This window comes from Rhipicephalus microplus, chromosome X (assembly GCF_043290135.1).
Source record: "Rhipicephalus microplus isolate Deutch F79 chromosome X, USDA_Rmic, whole genome shotgun sequence".
Classification (NCBI taxonomy): Eukaryota; Metazoa; Arthropoda; class Arachnida; order Ixodida; family Ixodidae; genus Rhipicephalus; species Rhipicephalus microplus.
Window position 1 is genome coordinate 292,015,081 of NC_134710.1, and position 19,097 is coordinate 292,034,177.

The window sequence follows — 19,097 nt, forward strand, 5'->3', positions numbered from 1 at the left end:
GTGAAAAGAACTACACTTTTTTTTAAAGAAAAATATTTGTTTTGTCATAGTCGGGGTATGGGGGTTAATTACCTGAAATTCACGACTTTTAACACTAAGGGCTGAGGGAACAGCACAGATATGTACTATAAGCAAAAGAACTGGCAAAAGTTTTGTAAATGTTTTGTTCTTTATCGTGTACATTTGTAAACAAAAAATATTTATCGTATAAAAAAAAGAAGTTACAGGGATGTACGGCACGCTTTTTTTTAATCAAAGCATTTCAATTTTTCTGTTGCCATGTGCTTTAGTGCATCGTTCATCAAGTCTGGCCAGGTCGGGCCAGACCTTGGGTATAAGACGCCGAGCCGGGCCTGGGTGGCCCGTCCTCTATACATTATCGGGCCCTGGCTGAGCCGCGAAACTACGGCCTGTGTACATCTCTAGGAGCCTCCACACAACCGCTGTTTGCAAATTTCTCATTGCAAGCTTCCGCATTACCCTTCCTCCCTTTCTTTCAAATTACAGGGAGTATTAGACTGACCGTTGAAGTGCACTTAAAGATAAAAATCATAAAACAATAGCCTGTTAATAGAATTTCAAAGCAACCGTATGTGCATGGTATCTATGAACAATGGCACTAATTTGTCAAGCAACATGATACTTTATAAAAAGCTACACTAGGGCAAAATCTGCTTTGAAAAAATTTAATCAGAACTTAACACCTCTGCTTTACTGACACTGTTTTACCACAAACCACATCATAACCTAGCCATGAAAGGTCACAGAAATGGTGAAAGGCAAGATGATGACCCAGTTCCCATTGAGAAAGGGCAAGGAAGGGTGATTGTATGTTATTAGCGCACCTAAATCACTTAGGAACTTGTACACGAGGTGCAGCCTGCTAGGTTAGGCAATTCATTTAACCATCCATTTAGGAATCTCCTACATTTCTGAAGGACATATTTGTTATTTCTGGGATTTAAAGCCAAGAAACTGTAAACTTACGAGGGACATCGTTATGAAAGGCACTTAAGTGCCTTGATTAAATGTTATTTACAAAGCACATAGTATAAAAGCATTTCTGCACTACACCCTAGCTTATTTTTGCCATTAACATTATTTAAATGTAATTCAGACAATTAAGTTATAAATCAATTAAAATAAATTCCACTAAACTCCTGTGCAACGACAATCAATGTTGCCATGATGTTTAGCTTGAAGCAGCTATTGCAGAAATGTTATTCTTGACACTAAATTGTTCTTTCTCCAGCATGAAAAGTATATTTACAACCAACAGGAGAAACAAAGACTGTGACACTATCTCTGTTGCAACAGTAGTTGCATACATTACAAAAGAGCTGTGGAAGTATTCTTGCAAACCTGCAGAATGTACTTCGTAATGCAACATTCTTCTGATTTTTGAAGCTTTCTGCACTAGGTCTCCAGAGAGAAAGGGCTCTATTTCAGTCCACGATTAACAGCCTGGAACTTTCAGAATGAGCCAAACTGGCTTCAATATATTTAGCAGCCTCCATAAAAATTTCTTTCGCCTCGCCGCGGTGGTTTAGGGGCTAAAGTACTCAGCTGCTGACCCGCTGGTCGCGGGATCGAATCCCGGCTGTGGCGGCTGCATTTTTGATGGAGGAAAAAATGCTGTAGGCCCGTGTGCTCAGATTTGGGTGCAGATTAAAGAACCCCAAGTAGTCGACCTTTCCGGAGTCCTCCACCATGGCGTCTCTCATAATCATATCGTGGTTTTGGGAAGTTAAGCCCCACATATCAATCAATCATCAAGAGTTTCTTTGACATAAAAAAAGAATATTTCAAGCAACAAACAAACCGTCCCCATAAATAATTATGTGGTTAATAATTTCAGAATACATGAAATTTACTGTACGGTACATTTCAGAAATTCTATTGAACTTTTTTTAATTAATGCCAATTAATGCCAATAATGTATAGGGGGTATTTGATGAAAAGAAAGCAAGACACTTTGCTGTCACCATCGTAAGAGTTTATCACTGAATATTAGTCCGTATCCATTTATGATAAAACGATGGAAATAGCTGCACAGATAACACCACGACAGAACTACGTTACCGAGAGGAGGTGACCTGTCAGAAGATAACCCAAATGAGAGCTGGTGAAACGTAGGGGGACAGGGACGTTATTGCTTAAATCAGTGCCTAAAACGACTTTAAGGTAAGCTAAAGTATTTTTGAATATTAGTGCAGCTGCTTCCACAGTGAGAAATCTGAAGCAGCTGCACCGCCCTTTGTGATTAGGATGAGCAGAAGTGGCAAGCAGGCCACCTGTCTCATCCACACCACACAGCAAGCAGCAGGGCACACCTCCCCCTCGATTACGGGAAAGTTCAAAAATAAAATAGGAAGAAAAAACAGGTTTGTTTAGCCTTTGTGATCCTCGGAGACGAGCACACACGCAGGGGGGGAAGAAAAGAGTGCATTAGATAATGCAGCCATGGGGCAGCAGCACTGGTCCAAACCTGTCCTCAGGGTTGAAGGGGATGCCAAGGTCCTCAGTGCGCAGCCTCCTGCTGAGCTCTTCAATCTGGAGTTGCACTGGAAGAGATGGGGTTAGAGAAAGAAGGGGCGGGGCCCCCCAGCAATTAAACCCGCGTTCAGCCCAACCAAAAGGGCCAGCCTGGCCTGTACACAACCCACATCCCTGGAGTCGGGCAGCGGCCAGCCGCCTCAAAGGGCAGCCCCTGCATACACACACACACACACACCGCGCCGAGACATGCCAGCAGCTCAATGCGCGGTTGCCAGGAAGATGTGGTGCCATGAAGCCCAGCACACAGGGTGCAGAGTGCTGACCCTGGCCTGTGCCTCAACACCTGCTCGGCCGACATGGCACACACACACACATATACACACTGATTTCTGCTGTGAACAAGCACTGCCATTATCTGATCATAAAATGTTGCTCGAAATAAACACAATTACAATTCATACCCTGTATCAGCTGCTTGCTACACTGTGAATAACATTTGGACCCTAAGAGAAAGGTAGATAAAGGAGCAGATTCTAGAATACCCAAAAAATAACCTACCTAAACTATGCATGAAACACTATGACAACATGTTAGCGATAAAAGTTTACCTCTAATTTCAACTTCTAGAAATGCTCGAAAAAAAGCACACGTTAGGACCCTTTGCACATGTTAGCAAGAAAGAAAAGGAGGTAGGACGCTCTCAAGCGATAGTGAATCGGCAGTGACGGTTGAGCGCTGGCATTTTCAGTGTAAGTAAACCCACCACATCCATAACAGCTTTGGTGGAGCGGTGCTGAGTATTTCGCCGTCCTGGATCCCGCAGCAGAAGTTCTTCGAAGAAGCAGACGCTTAGCTGGCCTACTTCCAAACAACATCAGCATGAACAACGACACAGCAATCCCGTTGACATACTACGCTGCTGCATCCACCAGTGCCACCGACATGACACAAGGTGGCCGTCGACTTCGACAACCAGACTACTGGGCGCCTGAACCACGGATATTCTCAGGTAAAACTGGTGAAGACGTAGATGCTTGGCAAAAACACTACAACAGATTGAGCCGCTACTACAAACGGGGCGCACCGGCGAAGCTCGTGAACGTAGCACTGTTCCTTGCCGAGACCACTTTGCTTTGGTTTGAGAACCATGAACATGTCCTCACCACTTGGGATATATTTGTCCGGAACTGAAGGCCTGCTTTGGGGACACGAGTTCTATGAAAAAGAAAGCTGAGCATATGCTGTCACGTAGGGCTCAGTTGCCCGGCGAAACGTGCACAACCTACATTGAAGAGGTACTGAAGCTTTGCAGGATTGTCAACACAAATATGTCTGACGAAGACAAAGTCGGTCATTTGTTAAAAGGCATCACTGAGGACGTGTACAATTTTCTCATAACGAAAGAAAACTTGAACACTACTATTTTCAGGCAGCAGTGTCGCGCAGTCTAGGTGTTGAAGACCCGGAGAATTTTACCCAAGTTCGGGCGCTTGGACAATGTTCCCACTGTTGCAAGTATGGACGTCGCCGCCTGCGAAGACATTCCCTTCCTCATACGTCGGGTAGTTCGAAAAGAGCTCGTACGGTTTCAAGCAGGTGACGCTCACTATCAATGCTCATTCGTCGCCTGCCCCGAACCACCTCCCCATTGAATGCGAGAGCGCCACGTCGAAAACCGACCGCGCACAGAAACTGCAGATTTCACCCTGCGGCTTCCATTTTCCTCGACGGGTCACGGCCACCACCTGGTGTCATCATCTCGACGTGCCGCTGCAGACCTCTGACCATCGTCAACAAGGCCTCTACCAGAAGACTACTATGCGTCATCACGAAATGTTCCTGCAGAGCACGACCTGTCTCCGCGTACTTTTGTCATCTCTGCTTCTGCTAATGTAAGCCGACAAGTCTCCATTTGCTACACATGCGGTCTCCCAGGGCATATTTCATGCTTCTGTCCCAGCCGGCTGCCTAAGCCGCCACGTTTTCCAACGTACCCGGCTCGTATGCCCGATACGTCTGACAGCAATGGCCTCACGAATTTCGCAGTGATTCCCCCGCCTGCGAGCGAAGCCTGACGCCGCCTTCCACACCTTCCCGCCGGTTGCCATCTCCGTGTCGTCGGTCGCCTTCCCCGCATTAGCCTGGAAACTAGCTGGTGCGGCCGATGGAGGTGCGGTCGCGGGATGGTCAGTTTCACCAATTCCTCCTTCCGCTGTGATGTTGGTGAACAAAGTGCGTGTGTGTATAGACGGTGTAGATACTGTTGCTCTTGTAGACACTGGTGCTGCTATTTCGGTTAAGAGTCTTCGTTTCAAGCATTGTTTCTTGGGTCACAAAGTAATGTTCACGTGGGATCGTAAAGAAACCTTTTGTGGAGTTGGAGGCGAAGCGTTATGCCCTGTTGGTATTTGCTCAGTTGTACTAACGATTGGTGGACAAAATTTCCGAGTTGAATTCACTGTACTGGCTCGCGCAACTTATGACGTCATTTTATGAATAGACCTCCCTCATGAATGGGGCGCTACGCTTGACTGTGGAACTGGAGAGATTCTTCTACAAAGTACGTTGCCCACTGCCATAGTTGACGATTTTCCGACTTTCCCCATCGATGCGCTTTCAATGTCTGAAGATGTGACAATCCCTGGTCGGACAGCAATGCTTGTTCCCGTATGCTCTTCTCACGTCCGCTCAGGACCCTGCACTGGACTTGTCAAGCTCGATCATACAAATGTTATCAAGAAGAATGTGCTAGTCCCACGTTCTGTCTTTATAGCCATCGACGGACATGCTTGTTTGTGGGCGCTTAACGCAGCCTCAGAGCCTGTTGTTCTACCAGCAGGATTTAGACTGGGAACGTTTGAGGAGCAGGCCACAGTTAATGTCAGAATGATCTCAGTCTCCAGCCATCAGTCAGACTGCGCCCAACTACTCAGCCGACATGAAACGCAGGATCAATATGTCGTTGCCTTCTTCCAAGCAGGATGTCCTCAAGGAGGTGCTTACACCCTACGCGGGAGTCTGATTTCGCTCAAGACAAGCATTGTTCCATGTTGAGCTAATCCCGTATGCACCACCGCATCAACACGGGAGATGCTACACCGATACGCTGGAAACCCTATCACGTATCCCCGTCAAAGAGGAAAGTGATCGCCGATCAGGTCAATGACATGATGCAGAAAAGCATTATTCAACAGTCAAGCAGTCCCTGGGCAGCTCCTGTTATATTGGTAAAAAAGAAAGACAACTCTTGGTGATTTTGTGTCGACTACCGCGGTATCAACGCCGTCACAAAGAAAGATGTGTATCTGCTACCATGCATCGATGATGCTGTTGATTGCCTGCACTCGGCCGCATACTTTTTGTCTGTCAACCTAAGGTCTGGATACTGGCAAATACCAATGCATCCGTCTGACAGAGAAAAGACTGCTTTTATCACGCCAGATGGCTTATCTGAATTTAACGTTATGCTGTTTGGCTTATGTAATGCCCCAGCTACCTTCAAGCAATTCATGGACTCCATTTTTCGCGGTCTCAAATGAGAGATATGTACGCGTTATCTCGTTGATGTAATTATTTTCGGTAAGACATTCCAAGAGCACAACCATTGGCTTAGCGTTGTTCTAAATTGCATCAAACAAGCTGGTCTCATTTTAAACGCAAAGAGGTCTCATTTTGGTGAGCGTCAAGCACTTGTGCTCGGATATCTAATCGACAGAGACGGTATACGGCCAGACCCGCAAAAGATCAATGCTGTCCGAGACTTCAAGCAAACAACGTCTGTGAAGGATCTCCGTAGCTTCGGGGGCCTGTGTTCTTATTTTCGCCGGTTTATCAAAGACTTCGCCCACCTTGCTCATCCTCTGACAAAGTTGCTCCACAAAAATGCCCCATTCCGATGGACCGCTGAGTGTGAGGCTGCTTTCGAGCAGCTGATGTATTTGGTTACTTCCAGGCCCCTCTTGCCCCATTTCGACGCGGAGCCTACTCACGGAACTGCATACAGATGCTAGTGGTATCGGTGTTGGTGTCGTGCTAGTTCAGTATCACGACAGCCGCCAGCACGTCGGGGCGTATGCAAGTCGTACTTTGACTAAGGCTGAGAGGAATTATACGGTCACCGAACTTGAATGTCTTGCGGTTGTTTTCGCCGTCCAAAAGTTCAGACCTTATTTGTACGGCTGGCAATTCAAGATCGTCACAGATCATCATTCTCTTTGTTGGCTCGTCGGACTACGTGACCCAGCTGGCCGGTGGGCTCGTTGGGCCTTACGGCTTCAAGAATATACTTTTTCTGTGACCTACAAAAGTGGTCGATGTCACGTAGATGCCGACTGCTTATCTCGTCTTCCATCTACGACTGTGGATGCCGATGATTTGGATAACTACCTGGCTGCAATTTCTTCCAACTTCCCAAATTTGGACGTCTTCCGTCACAACCAATAGCGTGACCTTTCACTGAAACTAATGATCGATGTGGCTCGTAGCTCTAAACGCGCCATGCCATTCGCGATTGATTCATGACGGCCTACTATATCGCAAGAATTACTCCAGCCATGGTTCCACACTACTCCTCGTCATGCCAGAATGCCTGCGTCTTGCGGTATTCCAAGTCATGCACGATTACATCACGTCTGGGTACCTTGGATTTGCCAGAACGCTTCACCGCATCCGACGTTTTTACTGGCCTAGACTCTGGAAGACCGCCAAGCACTACGTCGCAAGTTGTGATGTCTGCCAACGCCACAAACAACCAACCACGCCATTGGCCAGCCCACTGCAACCGGTTAAGCCACATACATCATTGTTCGAAAAAGTCGGCATAAATTTACTGGGCCCTTTCCCAAAGTCTACCACCGGCCGCCGCTGGATTATTGTGTACGTAGATTACCTGACACGGTATACTGAAACGATGGCGGTTGCTTCAGCCATCTGATGTGTCATGGTTTCTTCTGCACTTTATTACACTCCGTCACGGGCCCCTCGTGTGCTGATAAGTGATCGCGGTCGGCAGCTTACCGCTGACGTTGTCGAAGAGCTGCTACGGCTTTGTGGGTGCCAGTATCGGCATTCTGTGCCACACCACCCCCAGACCAACGACCTCACTGAGCGCACAAATCGTACCATCATCCACAAGCTTTCAATGTACGTCGCAGCGGATCACAAGCACTGGGATGCCGTATGACTATTTGTTACATACGCATTTATAACCGCGAAACACGAGGTCACAGGTTATACGCCTTTCTTTCTTCTCTATGCTCGTCATTCCCAAAGTTTCTTTGACACCATACTTCCTTTTTCGACGAACGAAAACGCCAGTGTCGCGCCGAAGAAGCTTGTCGACTTGCTCGGCTCCGAACTCTTTCCGCCCAAGCTCGTGCGAAGGACCGTTACGACGCAAAACACCCGCCTGTGACTTTCGCTATGGGTGATTTCGTCTGGCTGTGGATGCCCGTTCGAAAGAAGGGAATTTGCCAGAAGCTTCTTTCCAAGTACTTAGGACCAGTCGTCATTACTCAATGCTTCAGTGACGTCACGTTGCGAAAGTGACAGCTCAGAACCGGCGTTCACGTAGACGCAAATTGTGCACATTTCCCGATTGAAGCCCTACAACAACTGATGGCTTCTACTCGCTCGGTGAGCTTCGTCTTGGCTGGAGGAAAATGTAATGCCGACTGAAAGAGCGAGAAAGAAGAGGAGGTAGGACCCTCTCGAGCGATAGTGATTCGGCAGTGACAGTTGAGCGCTGGCATTTTCAGTGTAAATAAACCCATCACATCTGTAACAATATTTTAACACTATAAAAAGGGAATAATTTCCCTGAACAAGAATCTTCCCGATTAAGCTTACCACAAAGAACACTGACAAAACAGATATATACACACACAGAAAAAGGCATAACATAACCATTGTTAACCCTCATGGTGATAAGAGTCAGTAAAAGAAGGCTAACTGAACTACTTGTGTATTAAGTACAGCCTCTCAAAATCCAGGAAAATCCTGCCACTATAAATGCTATGTTAAAAACGAAATCAGTGAGCATGATGACAATTACACAGCACTATGCTCTTGTCACTAGACCAAACCCCGGTTTGTTTCTCTGCCAGCCTATGCCAACAGCAAATTCATGATACAAAGCTGGCAACCCCGTGTGAAAAGCAAACTCATGAAGATAAGACAGCAAGAGCCAATCTCATTTTAGCACTTGAATCTTATAATGATTACAAGAAACAAAACAAACTTACCTGATTATAATTACCAGCAATCACACTGACAAAACTATCACTTATAAATTTTTGTTGTATACACACAAAAAATGAAAGGCTAAAGGAAAAGAATGTGAAAATTGCCACCAATTTACAGGAAAAAAAATCACTCGCTTATACTAAGCATTTCTTGTCAAGTTAAAAATATTGGAAGAAAAAACAAAGAAAACCAACTTACACAGATAGGCCCGCTCCTGGTTTGGATCCAAGTTTGTAGGGAGTACAGTGGGCATTCCAGGGATGAACACCTTTTCTTTCTCGTCACAGCACCAGCGGCTTCTCCGCTTTCGACGACGTTCTCCAGTACTAGTCTCTAGAGAGCCCATGGAACCCATGGAGCCCATGCTTGTATTGCTATTTTCATCCTGACTAGCCCAGGATGGCAGCATTGATATTATAGGGGGTGCTCCAGTCATTGCCGCTGAAACAATACATACATATATAATGAACACATATTTTCCTGCCCAAATTGTCTTCAAATATAAATAGGTCCCTTGTTGGCAAAGATCAACCCATGTTATGCTGGAAAATTACAGACAAGAGGGTTTCATTCAATAATAATAATAATAATAATAATAATAATAATAATAATAATAATAATAATAATAATAATAATAATAATAATAATAATAATAATAATGTTGTTGTTGTTGTTGTTGTTGTTGTTGTTATTATTATTATTATTATTATTATTATTATTATTATTATTATTATTATTATTATTATTATTATTATTATTATTATTATTATTATTATTATTATTAAGTGAGGTTTTACATCCCAAAACCATGATACGATTATGAGAGACGCCGTGGTAGAGGGCTGCAGAAATTTAGACCATCTGGACCAGCAACGGAAAATTGGATCATCTGGACCAATGTGCACTGACATCGCACAGCACGTGGGCCTCTACCATTTCACCTCTATATCGAAATGCGACTGCAGCAGCTCAGCTGGGATCCAATCCGCAACCTTTGGGTTAGCAGCCGAGCACCCTATCCACTGATCCACCGAAGCAGACGCTGAGGGCTTCATTCAAGACAGACTCTTTACTTAATAGTGCTTACCAATGAGACGAAAACATCAGCATTTGTTTTTGTGTCCGTGTGTAAACCTTTTGCACAAATTTGATTAGTAACTGCAATTAAAGCAGCCTGGGTCATGAAGGTGGTCCTTAATTTTCAGTAAAAATATCAAATGAAAATTTAAATATATAGTAAGTGACAATGAAACAATATCGGCAGTCCGATATTCATATCTTCTCTCACATGTTAAAGGGACACTAAAGCGAAACAATGCAATGGCACAAGAATAAAATTCATACTCTGAAAACTTCTGTCATTAATTTCGCCATTACAGCTTTCAAAATAGAAGACAACAAAGGTCAAAGTATCATTTTGAAACTTTGTGCCGAAAGCCTTGTGCATAACATCAAGGATTTCAAAGGGTATTTTTCATATTATGGCAACATTTGCAAAGTGAAATTAGGTGAAACCTGGTATGTTAAGTCTATGGCCCGCTTAGAGGATAATGTACTTTCATTTTTACAAATTTAAGAACTACATGGGACCTAGTGGGTGCCTTGAAAATCTAATACATCAAAATGTATGGTGCTGAAATTTTAAGGTGGCATTGCCACCAGCTCCCCCTTCCCCCGTTCTTTTTTAAACCCAATTTCTTACTTACCAAACGTTTTGCAACAAGTGTGTAGATTTTGGAATTGTCAAATAGGAATTTATAAATACAAGAATAATTGTCTTTCTCTTTAGTGACATTTTAACACATGAACAAATCAGGGTTTCAAATTTCATAAGAAAACTTGAGTACCAAAGAGCTAGTGATACATTGTGGAAGGTGCAATAGCTTGTTCCCAAAGCAATAAAGAAGACCAATATTTGACAAGGACTATCACTGACACCTGGCATGTGGATGTCGTGCAAGGGAACATTACGAAAGCTTTACAAGCTTGGTTTTTTTTTTTTTGCGAGGGAAAAAAAGGATCACATAAAGCAGACTGTTTTCAAATGTGTTATGTGTCATTTCTGAACACCTTTCACAACTTATGAACTGATGGTTTATCAATTATAGTGTATAATTATAATGAAATTCAACATCCACAGTCATAGTTATTCATACATAATGAAAATCAGTACACATGTCTATCATGCATTCTTTATGCAAACATTTAGTGTTTTTTGCAAAAATTGTTCCATCTATATTTCCTAGCCTCATTTATTTGTCAGTAGTATTTTGTATTCACGAAATATAATACTACCATTCAACAGTATCCAAATAAATTCGGGCAAATTTTGAGTTTCCAATTATTATATCATAGAAGTCTCCACAACAGTACAGTGGACTTCTATAGAATATCAAATGCAGAGCTCCCAAATGTTCCCACATGATCAGTAACTAATCTCTTTATCATTCTCACTGTCAGTCAAGTACTGTAACAACCTGCTAGCTCTCTGGCTTTTTTAACACAATAGCATTAATGAGCTCGTTTTGCTGGTGTCAGTGACTGCGTAGGAATCGTTGGTTGTGAGCGAAAAATCGTCATGTGCACAACCCAAAAATAGAGAAAGATGCAAATAATCAAAATTTCCAGCTCCATGTGAAGATTCAACCCCGACCGTTTGCATGGCAAGCAGGCGTTCTACCACACAGCCATGGCTCCGCTTGGAAATACAGCTAAAATAACTTCCTCTGCTTGGAAATGCAGCAAAAATGATGTTCACAAGCATGGTCCTGTATACAGGCTTCACAACACAACATATAATATTGCAGCAATATTGCATAGTACAAGCATTTACCATAATGACTTACTATAAAAGGCCATGCAGGCAACCCCCGCTTCAGAGAAGGGAAATCCAACAAGATTAGGGTAAAGGGCACTTGCTCAGTCCCGGACTTGTCAATGGCGCTTATTTCCGATTTCCCAAAAAAGAGAGGGAGGGGGGAAGCTTGCTTGGCATTTTACGGTAGTGGTTTAAATTACAAATGTATTTCTTTTAGACCACATAGTGGGTGCATAGCAAGCTCGAAAAGATTTCATGTGCATACTTGCTCGTGGTTTAAAGCAAGTTATCACTTACACAGAACTCAGCCATATGCATAAGCTTCACTAACACAAGCCACCCTCAACTTTATCGACTACATTATAGTAATCCACAATTTAAACTTCTCAAGCAACATCACGCAATAAAAAAAGAATCCCTAGGTGGTTAGAGTATGCACCAGGGACAAGATATCGCTATCGCATTCAACTCTTAAAGGCAAGACTTAAGGGCCACCCAATTATTTTTCCTACACCTGACAGAACTTCAGACATGAAAGTGTCTGTCGTTCTCCCCTTTTACTCATCTGAATGGCGGCTTAAAATCCACTCTTGCAATTGCGGCACGAGAGACTTTGGGCTTTCAATTGTTCTCGAGCGGCGCAAATTTGTAGTGAACGCGAGATAATGCTCCTCATAGATCATGGCAGGCAGCAGGAGCCCACGGTGGCACCACTGTTGATTAAAATCCGGTATAGGTCGACATGTCACACATCTTGACTTTCTGGTCTTGTATCATGTGAACATGCGAGGACTTCCTGATGTGATAAGCTCGTTGAAGTACGACAACAAAAAAACCACACTGCTTCTCTTTCAACATCGCGCACAGAAAAAGATGACAAGCTCTCAACAAATAGCTCTGCAGCACGCGAACTGCTGTAGGTACCTGTGGGGCATGGCAGGAGAGCGCGACAATGGCGGAAGTGACATCACATGAACACTATGCATATTCAGTTACAATCTGAATATGCATATGCAGAGGTGACCAACACCAGCTCACATGTCATTTGAGGCTAGCTCATGAACACCAATGCCACCGGATACAGAGCACAAAACCGCTATTTTAGTAGCATTCATTTACCCTTTTGCTTGCATGGCCTACACTTTGTTATTCAGGCACCCTAAAAGCTTGCTTGTGTATGTGACGAGCCAGCAATTTTCCGGTACCTTAGCATCGTATGACTTGAAATCGACGAGTCTAGCCTTCCCCCACTCCCACTTCTAGCGCTATGCGCACGTGGCGAGAAGACACGCAGACGCGCCAACTAATATGTTCGCGGAATATCTGCGCTAAACATTTAATTTTCTCGTCGTATAAGTGCGTAGCCATTACGTGTGAAAGGCAACAGAATACAGAGACAACCTGTGACACAAGTTACATTTACACGTATGCACATTCGACATAACAGCTGTAACAAACTTGTGTTTGCTCCCAAAAGCCAAGAATAATCTTTACCCAAATTACCAAGAAATCTCAAGAGAACTTCCAGCTAAGGCACCTTGAAACTATATATTTTCTCTTATGTCTGAATGTCACAAACACGTCGGGGAACAACAGTCGCCCTTGCCGTCCATCGAAGCATGCGCACGCTCAGATGACCCCGAACAATGTAAAATAATAAAATATAATGAAAGTAGGAAACTTACGAAGGGCTGTTTCTCGGTCTTTGTCCCGGTCTCGATCTCTGTCGCGATCACGGTCCTTGTCCCGTTCGCGGTCCTTGTCTCGATCTCGATCTTTGTCCCTGTCACGGTCTCTTCGGTCGCGACTTTTATCGCGGCTCTTGTCTCTACTTCGGTCGCGGCCTCGACTTCTGTCACGGTGTCGATCCCTGCTTCGATCCCGACTTCGAGCGCGACCACGGTCTCTACCGCGGTCTCTCGAGCGTTCCTTATCACGGTCTCTCCTGCCGTCTCGGTCACGAACGCGATCTCGATCACGTTCGTCGTGGTCCTTGTCAGCCTTCGTCGACGTAGGCAGGGCAGGGAAGATTGGAAGAGCCACAGGCGGCGCAGGTGCGCTCACGGTACCGGAGGTGCCGTTGGGTTGCGACGCGGTTGGCGGCAGCGCGCCGGCCATGTAACTAGGCTTCAACAAAGACACCCCAGTACCAGCGGCTGGCCGAGCTGGAGGGAACGAGCCTAGGCGCCCCAAAGGTGTAGTGTTCGCGCCAGTAGCCATTCCTAAACGCGCCTACAATGAAGCGTGATTGATGGTCAAGAAACTACGATTAACTGCGCCTGCGTAAGCACTCAAATACTTCTCGGCAGCTTAGCACATGAACATGGCGTCACAAAGTTCGCCGCGAGTGTCCTTCTCACCCTCTTGTCCTACGACAACAGCGTACTATGACGGTTTAGTAGGCTCACTACCTGCGCTGCACCACCACGACCCTCTCCGCGTCGACAAATTTGGCGCCCGGCAGGGGCGCTGCTACTAGTTTCACATTAAGTCTTTAGTTTCGCACTCATCTCAGCGCAAACTCGCCCGCTGACTGCGCAAAACAGGCATGGCGCCTAGCGCCAAGCGGCAGCCCCCTTGCCAGGGTATGGCCTTCTGCCCGAAACAAAAATTTCCCCCTCACACGACCCTGGGGGGGAAGACATGCCGGGACAGTCGTATGGATGATGATGGGTTGATGAGTTATGTGTGACTCTGAGACAAAGCGCCTTCGGCACCGCGTTTCCTTCCTATCTGACAACGGCATGGGAACGTGAGCGGGAAGAGGAGCCCGTTGCATTTATAGGTCTGTTCGATTCACTGCACCAATTATAACCGGTTCACGTTTGTGCACGCGAAGTTCAGAAATTGTGCAGCGCGAGTTCAGCGGTGCAGGCACAGCGCGACCACCGAAACGAATGACGATGTGCCAACAAGGTGCAGGCCTTATTTCTGTTCGCTTAATTTACATCGTTCAGCGAACTTTGAACGATGGCAAACCGCACATGTGGACAGTTTATGAGGCGCAAACATCTTGGTAAAACACACCGCGTTAGTAGAGGCGGGTACGGCACCTACGCCTAAGTGCTGCGTCGTCTGCTCAGCTGCACGCGCGGCTGCACCAAGGTGGCACCATCAGCGTAGGAGGTGCACGAAAATTGTGAACCAATGCTGCACCTCTTGAAACGAATGGCAGGGTTCAGAGGTCGTCAATGCCACACCACTGAAGCGAATGGCAAAGTGCAGCACCCCGTGAACTGGTTCACATGGTGCAGGCGAATCGAACGGACCTATAAAGTCTGTATATTAACTCTGCGGCCCATAGGGTGCACCGTGCACGGTTAACCGTATGACGGAAAAGTCAACGCTAGCTGTCTACCGGACGTGCATCACCTGCATAATGGTTGCTAGAGGGGCAGGTGCATAGAGGAAAGGGAGGTGTGAGCTGCACAGAGCAGCAACGGCGCATACACACAATGAACGCAAGCACGATCACACATAAACAATGTTTAACCCCCCCTCACGAAATAAAAAAAAACTTCTGGGTACGCTCTTGATGCATGCCTGATTTCTTTAAAAGGTCTGATCAGCAGTAAATGACCAATAAACTTGTGGACTTCACATCTCTGCTTTCTGTTCATAGCATGCCGTTATGGCTTAAGAACAAAATTTTTAGATGCGATAAAATCAATGCCTAATCATAATGTGTGGTGTCGCCTCACCCATAGTCATCTATATGAGAACTTCTGATAATTCAAACTTCTTGATATTTCAAACAAAGCTCAGAGGTCCCTTTGAGTTTGAATTAACAAGAGTGTACTGTAATTTATCAAGCAGCTCTTCATTCCGGGTGAGACGATGCAACCACATACTACCTGATACTACGTCTTTTTAGGGGTGAAGCTCCTCTTGGTCTAACCTTGTCCTGCATCAGGCTTAACCGACAGAAGACAAAGAGAAGAAAAAAAGGCAGTATCTCCCAAACAGTATAATAGATGATGCTGTCGCATAGCTGTAGGTGACAGCAGCGATGGCGTAGTGGTTAGAGCATCCGCCTCGCATGCAAAAGGTCCGTGGTTCAAATCCCGATGCCGCGCAGTTCCCAACCGGATACAAAAAAAAAATCCGCGTGGTGATGGAACTGCATTACGAGGCCTGGGGTGCCGCCTCACCGGTAACCACCGCCGGGAACGCACTTCCTCACCAGAGAAGGATTGACCACCCTGGTGCAGTATCTGGCCACTACCTCCCACATGCATACGTCAAATAACTCACGGCCCTGAGTCCCCAGAAGCTGCGAAGCAACTGACCACGGCGGCGGTCAGATCTGCAACGCAGTAGAGGGTGCTTAAGAATCTCTGGATCCGGACAGGCCACCATCGGAACCTGAACTTGGCAACGTTTAACGCTACAACCTTATCTAGTGAGGGAAGTCTAGCTGTACTATTCGAGGAGCTAGAGGGTGTTAAATGGGATATAATAGGGCTCAGTGAGGTTAGGAGGACAGATGAGGCCTATACTGTGCTACAGAATGGGCACGTCCTTTGCTATCGGGGCTTGGCAGACAGAAGAGAACTGGGAGTGGGGTTCCCAATTCACAAAAACATAGCTGGCAACATAGAGGAATACTACAGCATTAATGAAAGGATGGTAGTTATCGTAATTAAACTGAATAAGAGATACAAGATGACGGTGGTACAGGCTTACGCGCCTACATCCAGCCATGATGACGCTTCAGTTGAAAGCTTCTATGAAGACGTGGAATCGGCAATGAGTAAGGTAAAAACACAGTATACTATAGTGATGGGCGACTTTAATGCAAAGGTAGGGAAGAAGCAGGCTGGAGACCAGGTAGTAGGAGATTATGGCATCGGTACTAGAAACGCCAAAGGAGAACTACTAGTAGAATTCGCAGAACGCAATAATTTACGGATTTTGAATACCTTCTACCGAAAACGAGGAAACCGCAAGTGGACATAGAGAAGCCCTAATGGCGAAAATAAGAACGAAATATACTTTATAATGAGTGTACACCCAGGAATCGTGCAGGAGGTGGAAGTGGTTGGCAAGGTACGATGCAGTGACCATGGAATGGTACGGTCTCGAATTCGCCTAGACTTGAAGAAGGAACGACAGAAACAAATACGCAAGAAGCCAATCAATGATCTAGCACTGAGAGGGAAAGTACAGGAATTCAGAGTGTCGCTTCAGAACAGGTACTCGGCTTTTAGTGAGGAAACCAACCTTAGCGTAGATACAATGAATGATAATCTGACGAGTATCATTACGGAGTGTGCAGTGGAAGTTGGAGGCAGGGTAGTTAGACAGGACACTAGCAAGCTTTCCCAGGAAACGAAGAATCTAATTAAGAAGCGTCAAATCATGAAAGTCTCAAGTACAACAGACAAAATAGAACTGGCAGAACTTTCGAAGTTGATTAATAGGCGTAAGGTATGCGATGTAAGCAGGTATAACATGGAGAGAATTGAACATGCTCTGAAAAACGGAGGAAGCGTCAAAGCAGTGAAGAGGAAACTTGGGATAGGCAAAAGTCGGATGTATGCACTAAGGGACAAAGACGGCAAAATAACTACAATATGGATAGGATAGTTAAAATAGCGGAGGAGTTTTACAGAGATCTGTACAGTAGCCGAGACAACCACGACCTTAATACTATAAGAACTAGCAGTAACCCAGATGACACCCCACCTATAATGATAGAAGAAGTCAGAATAGCTTTGGAGAGCATGCAAAGAGGCAAGGCTGCTGGTGAGCATCAGGTAACATCAGATCTGCTGAAAGATGGTGGGCAGATTGTGTTAGAAAAACTAGCCACCCTGTTTACGAAGTGTCTCCTGACGGGAAGAGTACTAGAGTCTTGGAAGAACGCTAACATCATCTTAATACATAAGAAAGGAGATGACAAGGACTTGAAGAATTACAGGCCGATTAGCTTGCTCTCTGTAGTATACAAGCTATTTACAAAAGTAATTGCTAACAGAATAAAGAAAATATTAGAATTCAATCAACCAAAGGAACAAGCAGGATTTCGAACAGGCTACACAACAATCGACCACATTCATACTATCAATCAGGTAATAGAGAAATGCTCAGAATATAACCAACCACTATACATAGCCTTCATAGATTACGAGAAGGCGTTTGATTCAGTAGAAATATCAGCCGTCGTGCAGACACTGCGGAATCAGGGCGTCGATGAAGTATATATAAACATCCCGGAAGAAATCTACAGGGGATCAACTACTACCATAGTGCTTCATAAAGAAAGCAACAGAATACCAATCAAGAAGGGTGTAAGGCAGGGGGACACAATCTCCCCATTGCTATTTACCGCGTGCTTACAGGAGGTTTTCAGAAGCCTAGAATGGGAAGTTAGGAATAAGAGTTAATGGAGAGTACCTTAGTAACATGCGCTTCGCCGATGACATTGCATTGCTGAGTAACTTAGGGGACGAATTGCAACTCATGATTACGGAGTTAGACAAGGAGAGCAGAAAGGTGGGTCTTAAAATGAATCTGCAGAAAACGAAAGTAATGTACAACAACCTCGGAAAAGAGCAGCGCTTCGAGATAGGTAATAGTGCACTTCAAGTTGTAAAAGACTATGTCTACTTAGGGCAGGTAGTAACCGCGGAGCCGAAGCACGAGATTGAAGTAACTAGAAGAATAAGAATGGGGTGGAGCACATTTGGCAAGCAATCTCAAATTATGACAGGTAGATTGCCACTATCGCTCAAGAGAAATGTATATAACAGCTGTATCTTGCCGGTACTTAGCTATGGAGCAGAAACCTGGAGACTTACAAAGAGGGTTCAGCTTAAATTGAGGACGACGCAGCGAGCAATGGAAAGAAAAAAATGGTAGGTGTAACCTTAAGAGACAAGAAAAAAGCAGAGTGGATTAGGGAACAAACGGGGGTTAAGGATATCATAGCTGAAATCAAGAAGAAGAAATGGACATGGGCCGGGCATGTAGCGCGTAGACACGATAACCGCTGGTCGTTCAGGGTAACTAACTGGATTCCCAGAGAAGGCAAGCGGGTTAGGGGGAGACAGAAGGTTAGGTGGGCAGATGAGATTAAGAAGTTTGCGGGTATAAATTGGCAGCAGCAAGCACATAGCCGGGTTAACTGGCGGAACATGGGAGAGGCCTTTGTCCTGCAGTGGACGTAGTCAGGCTGATGATGATGATGATGATGATGATGCTTGATGATGATGCTTGATGAGCAACACAGCAACCCACGCTCTGCCCGCCGCGGAAAGTTTTAAGTGACGCTGAGAGCCGCGTCGCCTGTCGATGGCGACATGAAGTGCGGCACGCTCCATCACTTAGTGAGTGGACTACAAACTTTAGTACACTGTGCATCCATGGTGTACAAATGACGTCATCGAAGACAAACGCGACACCATCACAGTGTAATCGACATTATCACTTGACAATAATTACTGACTTTTGATAACTGTATATTGTTTAAGCTATAAAATATACTGTAAGTGCTATATTGGTTACTGCTTTCACGTTACTAATGCATAAGTAT

General features: G+C 45.1%; 1 protein-coding gene across 1 annotated transcript in view; it reads right to left on the reverse strand.

The window, feature by feature from the left end:
• Positions 1–13,934, reverse strand: part of LOC119161414 (uncharacterized) — an 83,174-nt gene extending 69,240 nt beyond the window's left edge. The window contains exons 1-3 of the mRNA XM_037413869.2: positions 13,246–13,934; positions 8,941–9,183; positions 2,489–2,564 (exon numbers count right to left, since the gene is read on the reverse strand). Coding sequence (XP_037269766.1) covers positions 2,489–2,564; positions 8,941–9,183; positions 13,246–13,780 — 854 coding nt within the window. The 5' untranslated portion in view covers positions 13,781–13,934. The remainder of the gene's footprint in view (positions 1–2,488; positions 2,565–8,940; positions 9,184–13,245) is intronic.
• Between the last annotated feature and the right edge of the window lie 5,163 nt (positions 13,935–19,097).